Below are 10,785 nucleotides of genomic sequence, written 5' to 3'. Positions count from 1 at the left end.
TTGTAACAAAGGTCTACTGTAGTTTAAGAAAAAGTTGCTACAATCCAATTGTACTATGGTCTCTGGGTCAAAAGGCTGTGTTTTTATGTATGGCTATGTTGTGTGAATATCGATACAGAAACTGAAACCCCGCCCACTGCGTTGGAGCACTACCCAAAAACGTAAGCAGATTGAATACGCGCTGTTCAATATAATAACAGTATATACGGCAATTATATTTACTATGGACAACGTGTCTTTAAATATAATGCAATTTCAAAAACAAAACAACGTGTTAGGACGGATAATGATGCTTTACAAAGCACATTTGTACCGAGCATTTTCTCGTTGCCGCCCCTCTGCTACGATCGTAAGCATGCAAGCGTACAAGCGGTACGCGGACCTTGATATAGTCGTGTGCGCGGGCAATGTGATCTTGAATCTGTCCGATCTCAAATGATTTCGCAATCCTCGTGGAAGACCCTTGGTGTAAGTGATCTTCGAAAGAGGCATTGGTGTAAAGTAGCATTACTATCAGCTGGAAAAGCTAGTGGCCTGTCATGAAAATCGTTCACTGATGTTCATTGACTGTTCATCGGCCCACATCAATGCCGGCGGGTTAGTGTGTTTGGGGTCAGCTAGATTAGCAGTCTTTGCCGGCAGGAATGCATTCAAGAGGTGGAGAGCCAGTATGCAAAAAGATCATCCACTGCTCCAGAAGGCTATGCTGCGCACAACCAGGCACATCAGTCTGCAAACCGTGGCAAACATGCAAATGGGATGTTTGGGGCAGACAATCTTACCCTTAAAAGAGTGGAGAACTGATGCATTTGGGGAATCATTTTTATCTTTGCTTACCTCCAAAGATGTAGCTTACCATCACCTTTGGTCTTTTTGTGATCTTTCCTGTTTCGATGACAAATACATGATCCTCTCATTGGTCTATTTCAATAATTTCTGCACAAAAATATTGATAAGCTGGCCCAAAGGAGAAGTTTTCCTGATACCTCTGCTCCAATGATATCCTATCAAGATCTACTATGGTTTCCAGATAGGCTGGTATGTGTGAGCTAAATTCACACCAGCCAAAATTGTGCTGAATTTATAAATTATTTTTGCTCAGTAAGTTAAGGAGTTTTCTGCCAGAAATAATGTTTGCAACATGATAATACCTTGAAGCATTGCTGACCTGTATGCCAAAATTGGTGACAACCATGCATCAAACCCTGAATGCCCAGATTTACTGTTAGCATGTGCTGAACTTTTGCTGCAATCTCACTGCTATGTGAGACATGTTTAATATGAGTGCATGTTGATTGGGCATGTACTCTGGCCTTTTCAGTTGTTCTGCAAGTAAAATTATGCACAAAAAGGTAATAATTCACAGCTAGTCTTTGTAGCTGCATACATATAGCTTGAGATCATGGATATTAACATGTGCCATACAACAAATGTTGAGTACCTGCAGCATGAACAAATTTGCTTTTCCTGCCTACACACCAAGCTATGTATTGGTAAAAATCCACCTGGTTACAAAGCTTTCCTCATAGTCAGCAGTAGGTTTGGACCCTAATTGGGCTAGATATCCCAGGCAAATTGCATGTGTTTTGCTAGTTATGAGGAGAAACTAATATTATGGGGCTCTAAGATTTTAAAACTCAAAAATAAAATGAGTTGTGGTCCTGTAAATTCCAATAGCTCAGTCGGTTTGAGCACTAGCCTTCCACTCCACCTACCCCTGGTATGGTGGGTTATAGCTGTTTTGGGCATTGACTATTTGCTCTTGATGGGCATGGCCTATGGCTGTTTGCAGCAGCCATGCTTAAGGTCAGGAGACATCAGATAGCACAACAGACCTTGCCTAGCTTTGTGTTATGTTAAACTTTCATTACTAGGTCATGCCATTGGCCTGCCATTGCAAGGTTGGTAGGAGTTAGGGCACTCACAGGAAGCACTGCTTAGGATGTGCTCTGATCCCAGAAATCCATTAGTTTCAAAGGTTTAGATTAGGTCTTTTGTTTTCAACTCAATCTTGCCAAAGTGTTGTGCTGTTCAAAACCTTCCTTCTCTTATTGCTCTTTGCCTAGGCTCCATCATTAGAATCTCAGGTATCTTCCTTTTCAACCAGACAGTCACTGTCAGAATCTTGTGAGTTGTGCCACATTGAACAGGCTGTGCTATTGCTGCCTTACTTTTATGGGGGATTTCAGTGTCTTTGGTTTTGTGCATTTCCTGGATTCTTTGCCAGCCAAAAGTTGATTACATCTATAGGAACCAACTGAAAACCTAAATTGCCATGACTGCTCACCAGGGTTGCAAAATTGGTTAGCTGGGTCATAATCTCCAACAAAAGCTATGTTTTGCCTTCTGCCACAGAAGCAGACATGAGCCACAGTGCATCCCAGACAGAGGGGGCGGGCGGTGCTGCGACTGGCCCAGCTGGCACCATCCGCTCAGTGCCTGCTGTGGTTAGCTCGAAGGAGGGTGCGGTGGACGTCGAGAATGGGCAGGACATCAATGCCGGTACGTCCGTGACACCAGCGCCCCAAGACAGCCGGGCGTCCGTAGCGTCAGCGCCCCGAGACAGCCGGGCGTCCGTGACGTCAGCGCCCCGAGACAGCCAGGCGTCCGTGACGTCAGCGCTCCGAGACAGCCAGGCGTCCGTGGCGTCAGCGCCCCGAGACAGCCAGGCCTCCGTGGCGTCAGCGCCCCGAGACAGCCGGGCGTCCGTGACGTCAGCGCCTCGAGATAGCCGGGCGTCCGTGACGTCAGCGCCCCGAGACAGCCGGGCGTCCGTGACGTCAGCGCCCCGAGACAGCCAGGTGTCCGTGACATCAGTGCCCCGAGACAGCCAGACATCAGCACAGTCAAAGGGCTCTGGCCCCGTGTCGGCCTCCGGATCGGCGGAGCAAGCGTCGTTCCATCACAGGGTTAGCATTCAGACGCCCTCCATGCAGGCTGCTGGGAAGAAAGGTGGAGAGGAAGGTGGCCAAGATGGAGAAAAAGAAGAGAAAACAGAGCAGGATCAATATGAGGTATGCACTTAAATAATGTTCTTGTATTTTACCATTCAAAAGAATCCTACGACTGGTTGTGAAATGTCAGTGTGAATTGCTGTTAGGCCGACATATAAGGTGGCTCATATCCAAACATAAAGACTAGTGCAGAGTGCTTTGTTCACTGCTAGCTCCATCCATCTTCATTGACACCAGTAGGCGCCCTAACAGCGCCCTCGTCTCCCCGCCCATTATCCCTACCTGCCTGTATACTCACTGCTCTGTGCTCCACGCCCAACCTGTGGCCGGTGCCGCCAGCTGGCCGAGGAGCGGCACCGGGCGCTGCGCGAGCGGCTGCTGCACCTGACGCAGCCGCGCGCTTCCATCCTGAGCGAGCGCGGCGAGGCGCGGCCCGGCGCCAGCGAGCAGCGCAGCATCATCAGCCAGTACCTGCGCCAGCGCGACCCGCGCCTCTTCATCAGCAGCCAGCGGCGCGTGGTGCGCTCCTTCCTGCCGCCCATCTTCCGCAGCCGGTTCGCGCCGGCCGAGACGCCGCAGCGCGCTGCCAGGTGCGTGGTCGGGCGGTGTCCACGGCGGCCGACGGCCGGCGGCAAGAGTGGTGGCAGGTGCCGTGGGGCTGGAAAGAGGCGGGCCGCTGGAATAAAGGTGCTGTGAGCGGGCGTTAGGGGATGTGGAATGTGAGCCGCCATTACGTTGTTGTCATCAATTGGCGCCTTTGTCTGAGGTGTTGGTTTTCAAGGGTGGGAATGAAATACCACTGGTAAGCATTGTATACTTTGAGTAACATCGACAACCACAGCTTTTCATTGCGAATGACACTGTTGTGGGCTGATTGTAACATGACTGCCAGTCGTCACACGAGGGTCTCGTCCAACCAGCTCTCAGCGGCGCCTGCCGTCCAAGATGGCAGAAACACAGCGTACCATGGAGCGCACGTACTCGACCAAGAAGCACCGGATGCCGGCCGAGCAGGAGCTGGAGGACCGCATTCTGCGCGAGCGTTGCCAGCTGCCCATGCTGAGCAGGGCCAGCGCCCACTGGTGAGCGACCCCAACCGTCGGTGGTAACGTGCCTATTGAGAGGATGATATTTGCCCTGACCCGGCGCTCTTGCTGCCGGAATTCCCCCTCCCCCCCCCCCCCCCCCTGTTCCTCGTTTTATGATATTCTTTGTGTATCCACGCGCCACGTACAGACCATATATTATCTTAATCACGAAGCTCGTACTGGTTCCTCGCCATCGTTTCGAGCCCATGTGACTCCTCTCCCCTTCCGCTCCCGCCCACTGTCCCTTGTCGTTTGCTTGCGCCATGTTCTCTGTTCCTGTTCCTTGAATTCTCACTTGTTCTCCTTGTCTCGGCCATCTACCGTCCCATCCTCTCGGCCTCCGGTCCGTTGTCTCTTGTCCTCCGCGTCCCGTCCTTGTCCACCGTCCCCTCCCTGTTTTGTTCCTTGCTTCCTGTGACTACCGTCGCAGTCCGTCTCCTGTCATCCCATACCGCATCCACCTTCTCTACTGTCCCCCATCCTGTGACCCTGTTCTCCATCCGACCCTGTCCCCCACCCTGTGACCCTGTCCCCCGTCCCCATCCTGTCACCCCGTCCCCCGCCCTGTGACCCTGTCTTCCATGCCATGGTCCTGTTCCCCATCCCATGACCCTGTCTCCAATCTCGTGGCCATGTCCCAATCTCGTGACCCGGTCCCCAATCCTATGACCCCGTCCCAAATCCCGTGATCCTGTCCCCCGCCCTCCCACGACAGCCATCGGAGCGAGATGAAGCACAACTTCTGTATCGACGTGCTGGAGCGAGGCTGCCACCAGACGCACACGGAGATGTTCCACATCCTGCGACGCGACGAGGCGGTGAAGGCGGCCATGGCCGATCCGCCGGCGCTCATCGAATACACGCCGCACAAGCTGCAGAAGCTCAAGCAGTGCCTCGTCGACATGGAAGAGGCTGTCCGGAAATGTGTGCTCGGGCGGAATGGGGGGGGGGGGGGGTAATCAAATGTGAATTAACGTCAATAAAAGCATAACCCATGACTGGTGGTGACAAAGTGAATCTAGGTCGTTGGCGTAGTTTTGATGCTGTTTCCACTGGTTGACGAGCCTTTTTCGAGCAGTGTCGTCATGTGATGCCTGTCTTTGTATCCAATTAGGAGATGCATTCCCCATTATGACGACGAATAACGGCATTGCGGGGTGGGGTCTTAGAATTGTAGCCAGTCGTAATAGCTGCACAAAGTACCCCTTGATGCGTTTCACCTCGTTGTGCTGGTTTTAGTCCATATTTTTTCTCATTTATTTGATTTGCGGTGGATTATATGACCGTTTCGTTGTGCTAACTTAAGTCAATCGTTTTATCATTGATTTAATTTGCAGTGGATTATATGTCCGGGTACGCCTCCGCAAACGACCTGGCCTTTTTCTTCCTGAAAGAGCCCGCTGATCTGTGGCTGGCTAACCACTTCTTCGATAAATGCCTCGAGTTCGGGAAGAAGATCGATGACGACGGGAAGATGCGGGAGAGCGAGGCGCATTGCAACGTGGGCATCATGAATTTCTTTGATGGTAAGATGCTTTTCAGTCAGTCATGAAGAAAGTAGTAATGGCCTCGCAGTGTTTGGTTTTGAAATAAGTTGGAGATGGTGCACATTTTCGAGCGCGGCCCATGATTACATACTAAACCCGAAACTGAATAGCCGTTTTCCGTTTCGGGTTTTGTATGCGGTCAACGGCCGTGCCCGAAAGTTTTTACACAAAAATGTCGACATCTTTCAAAACTCAATGCTGTAAGGTAATTGGCACTCATTTCATGACCAACTGGTTGATGTGCCTGAGACATGCGCTGCGCTAGACGACCTGAAAGGTTGGATAGCGTGTTGGATCAGAATTCGTGTCGGAGACACCTTTGTTGCTTTTTGTGGCATCCGAATAGCTTTGTATGTATATGTACGTGGGTTAAATTCCTTTTATTGTGTTTAGATATCATGTGTTCATGTGTACTATGTGATTGATACTGGGCTGCGCTTATGAGACACTTGTAGGAGTTGTAGCGTGGTCACTTCAAATAATTAACCATCGATCTCTCAGAACGCATGGCTGTGACTAGCATTAAAGGCGTTTCAGTTGAAAGGTGCACTCCAAAAACTGTCAAGCTGACTTAAAATGCATTCCAGTTATGTCCGCTGTTCATTTATCTCTGCGATTCCTAAGACGGGCTACGTTCAGTGCGCGACCACCCGTCCGTCCGCCCCCTCCCCCCCCCCGCTGTGAACGCCTCGGTGCCGGTCACGGCGTCAGGCCGTGTGTGCGGTCGGAGCGCAGGGGTGCACCCTCACACCCCTCCCCCCTCACCACAGGCAACATCGACCTGGCGCTGACGCACCTGGAGAAGTTCCGTCGGCTCTCCTACAAGCAGGTGTGGGAGACGATCGACAACTACTCCTACTATCGCTACTCGTGCCTGCTGCTGCAGGACGTCTACCTCAGCCAGGCCGTGGCCGCCGAGAAGGAGGACCTGGAGAAGGCTTTCAAACTGTACCTGCGCGCCTCGGTCATGGCCAACCAAGGTCAGTGGCGAGTTGCTGCCACGGACAGCTGCTCGGCCTGGGCCCTGACGGTCCGGTGTTAGGTCTGCAATCGAATAGTTTTGTTGGAATGTTTATGCAGATGGTTGGAATCGGTTCAGCTTCGGCGCCCTATCGGTTGGCGTGTGTGTACAGGCTGCGCGTTCAGTCGTGAGGGGGGGGGGGGGGGCATGGTGCGTCATCTGCTAGTTCTGTCCGTAGAATTAAGTATCGGTTTTGGCGATATTACACCCGCGTATTCAGCCAGGCTCTGTCATCTCATTTGAAATATTTTGTATGCATTTTAAGGGCCAGCTTTGAAGACATTGCCAACATGCGAATCGTCATATATGACGTATGCAAAACACATGTTCGAAAATGCCCTGACACGCTGAGATAAACACCAGGTCACCTCCCCTCCGTGTTGGCCCGACCATGAGCGGCGCCATCTGCTGTTGGCAGCCCAGAACATGCAGGCTGAGGCGATGGCGCAATACAACCTGGGTGAGATCCAGGAGAAAATGTGCAACTGGCAGAACGCACTGCGCCGCTACGACGCCTACCTGCGCCTCTCCGACAAGCTTCTCAACTTCAAGGGCGTGTGCACCGGCTGCTTCAAGGTCGCCAAGTGCCACGAGGCGTAAGCGGGGTTTGGTTGGGTAGACGACGCCCCGCCAGGGCAGGGCGGGAGGTGCTGGAAGTGGCCCACCGAGCCAGTGATGGAACTGGGTCGCGCAGTTCTATGCGCAGCAATGCGATGGCTTATCTGTTGTGTTATGACGCGCTAGCATGCTGAAGCCTCCGGAACCACGATACATGGACGTTATCCAGTAGCATGTGTGTTTGGCGGTTGAGTGGCTGCTTCAACACTAACAGAGCCGGCGGCGTGCACACTGACGCGGCACCGTCTGCACTCCGTCCGTAGTATGGATAAGCTGCCCCTGGCCGTGGATAACCTGAAGAGGAGCGAGCATATCGCGCGCGGGCAGCACCTGGACGAGGAGATTATCCGGGCCAGCTCCGAGCTTGGTCACATCTACCTCTCCATGGTGAGCCAGCCAGGGCGAACAACAGGCAGCTGGGGCCCCGGCTCGGACTCGGACTCGGACTCGGACTCGGACTCGGACTCGGACTCGAGCTCGGGCTCCGAATTGGGCTCGGGCTCGGGCTCGGGCTCGGACTCGGGCTCGGACTCGGGCTCGAACTCGGACTCGGACTCGGACCCGGACCCGGACTCGGACTCGGACTCGGACTCAGGCTCCGACTCGGACGCGGGCTTGGACAGCCGCCGGAGTGGAGAACCCAGCTGCACCGTGGACAGATGGCCGTTGCATGTTCATCTTCATAAGGTGTTGGTTATCACACTAGTGACTCTGCAGCCCTCACAACGATCACGACACATTGTATCTGGCTGCGGAAACATTTAAATGGAATCGTCTGTGAGCTCTGCCGTGCACCTCGGTCCGTGTGAAATCAGGCATTAGTTGTCACGTGCCAACTGCCGGTCCGAGCGGACGCGCAGCAGGATCCGTGCAGGATCTGGCTGATTGTCAGCCGGTTTTGAAACGTGGCGTTCCGTCTGTTGAGACGATGAGCGAGATTAGTTGTTATGGCATATGCTCGAAGTTTAACCATTCCATTCTAACGGCAAGTTTTTTGGAAGATGTTGGACAAGTTGTTCAGTTGAACTGCGCGCACTTGCCTCGCCCCCTGTGAGAAATCTGTCAAGATAATTGTGTATTGAGTGCACCATTCACAATGCAGTTTACAATTCAGTCCTTTGATGTTGCGCCGGCACGTACAATGCCACTCTGCCACGCATGCTTTCTCGGGGGGGGGGGGGGGGGGGGGGCGACGCGCCTCCCCAGCGGTGGGCTCTGAACCCTGCCGGTCGGCGCGGCCACCTGCGCCGTATACGCACCATGGCCCGACCCGACCTGACAGCCCTCCGCTCACCGCAGGGCAAGAACGACCTGGCGTTCCGGCAGTTCATGCAGGCCTACCAGTACGTGGAGCTCTCGGAGAACGTCATCAACGACCACAGCTACGTGGCCAGCGCCATGGTGGGCATCTCCAGCGCCAGCAGGCTGCTGGCCGACTTCAACGAGCTCGTGTACGTGTGGGGCGACGAGGAGTTGGAGCGGGTGCTCGCCTGGAAGACGGCCCGGGAGGGCATGCACGTGGAGGAGCGCGCCGGGTCCAAGTGGATTTAGCGTCGGCCTGCGCTGCCGGTGCTGCTGCGTTGTCTTCAGCCGCTGCTGACCGCAGCTGTGTGTCGTGCCGTCGCTAGTTTCGAAGGCGAGAGGAGAGGAGGGGATGCAGCCCCCGATGCTGCGGAAGCTCCGCGGTGCGTGCAGCTGTCCGGTGGCCCAGGGCGGCCTGTTGTGGTGTTGGCGACGCGACGCAAAAGTGTTTCAGTGACCGCGGAAGTCCAACCGACGGGGGACAAAAAGCTTGCTTCAGTGTCTGGATGCTGGTTGTGAGATTGGGATTGGCAAATCCGTTGTTGAAAAATGCTCAATATATTTAGCATGCATATGTTGTGTGCTTGATATGTGTCAGCCCAACCATTTATCTAAGGGCAATGCGAATCGAAAGCAGATCACGATATCGAAGTAGACGTATTTGCCAAATGGCACGTGTGTAGAGCAAATTTGCATGTGTACCTACTTGTGTGTTCTAGTTGGGGTCATTCTTTTCACCCCTCTAGCCAACATAAATCAACATTTATCTATATTATGTGGCTGTGCCAACCGGTCTTTCCTGTTTATGAATGTGTTGCAATACAGCCGTTGAATCACTGATGTTTTCCTGTGTTATCTTCCTCAATGGGAGATGTCCTAAAATAACTAGGATTTGTTCTACTGGAGCACTGCTATAACACGGGCTAACACTGGCTTGAGACCATCGTGACAGGGGTCCTCGGTTTGCCTTTGCTTGATAATGACAAGACCCGCTGCTAGCGATGACCTATCTTGAATTTTTCCGTGTGATGGTTGAGCTTTTATCGCGACGAGGCTCGGGTAGATCGATTTTTGTAAGGTGCATTTCCATGCAAGACTGCAGGTGTTATGTAAACCTGGGCAAGTTGGGGAGACGCCCCTTCGTCCCACGGATAGAACATTCAGGAAGCCAGTGATTGCATGGATGGCAGTCAAGACGAGACTTCTAAATCACTAACTGAGTGGAACTGACTAAACCGCGCCATCATTACCATGCCAGTTATATAGCTCTAGCTGAGTGAAGTTGACTTAACAGCATCTCTATTCTCATGTATGGTCGGTCAAAAGTTGAATCGTGAATGACTAATACCTACTTTGGTTTCCAGCATGCCTCGTCCCGATATTAATACTAAATGATTTTCGGCATGCCCCGTCGGTCACCGTATCAGCGCCACCTTTAGCATGGTGCGTCGGTCCCGATATCAGCGCCACCTTTAAAAACATATAGTATTTTTTACTGTCAAGAGGTGCCTCTGCCATGACTTCCCGTGACCTTGCAAGCATCAAAATCGCGCTAGATTCGTCCGATCGTCTGCTGGTCAGTTTTGATGTAAAATTCCAAGTTTAGGCCCGGAAACACTCGTTTTTTGCCATTTTCTATTCACGAGGTAAGATATCCCAACATGTATCGCCTTTTGAGGTGTGTCCAGGTGAAACTGTGTTGGAGAAAGTAACGAAATGCCCCTAGGGCTGCTCGAAATTGGTTTGTTATTGTACGGGTCTGGTCTGCCCCTCCCAAGGTCGTGCAACGAAAACTATCGTGCAAGTGTTGGGAAAGGGCTCGAGTACTACTGCAGATAAGAAAACAGACATTTACAGGTATCTGTGGTGTGTTATGCAAATGCTGCTGAAGCTATTAAGTGTTATTACATATGTCACTCACTTTGTGGGCATTGATGTCAACATGGAAGTCATGTGCACAAGGTTTGGGTTTGTGTAGTGTGCCTCTCCCTGGTTGTATCATCTGCAAGGCTGCTCATATATGTTGATATTTTCACCACTAAGTAAATCATACAGATAACTACCACCATCACATGGTCTAAGGGTTCAAATTATTCCATTTCCATTGGTGAGACCAGCCAAATGTTTGACATTATCTACTTGTAGACTCTTACACCTAGGCCATGTAATAGCGACCTAACTTTGATAAAAAGGGCATATTTGACTGTCCCATTATGTCCTTAATGTACTGTTTTCTGCATTCCTTAGCCTCTCTA

At 52.0% G+C, this 10,785-nt stretch overlaps 1 protein-coding gene across 1 annotated transcript; it reads left to right on the top strand.

The window, feature by feature from the left end:
* The first annotated feature begins 2,198 nt into the window (after positions 1-2,198).
* On the top strand, positions 2,199-9,248 carry LOC119108342 (tetratricopeptide repeat protein 29-like). The gene is made up of 9 exons (XM_037231918.1): positions 2,199-3,014; positions 3,294-3,544; positions 3,875-4,036; positions 4,758-4,966; positions 5,380-5,568; positions 6,360-6,569; positions 7,029-7,206; positions 7,492-7,615; positions 8,528-9,248. The coding sequence occupies exons 1-9, from the start codon at positions 2,364-2,366 to the stop codon at positions 8,777-8,779; spliced, it is 2,226 nt and encodes a 741-aa protein (XP_037087813.1). The 5' UTR covers positions 2,199-2,363; the 3' UTR covers positions 8,780-9,248.
* Positions 9,249-10,785: the final 1,537 nt, after the last annotated feature.

The sequence above is a fragment of the Pollicipes pollicipes genome, unplaced genomic scaffold (genome assembly GCF_011947565.3).
Source record: "Pollicipes pollicipes isolate AB1234 unplaced genomic scaffold, Ppol_2.1 Scaffold_6686;HRSCAF=7923_pilon_pilon_pilon, whole genome shotgun sequence".
NCBI lineage: Eukaryota > Metazoa > Arthropoda > Thecostraca > Pollicipedomorpha > Pollicipedidae > Pollicipes > Pollicipes pollicipes.
Note: the sequence above shows the minus strand (reverse complement) of the source record. Positions and strands in the feature narration are given on the sequence as shown.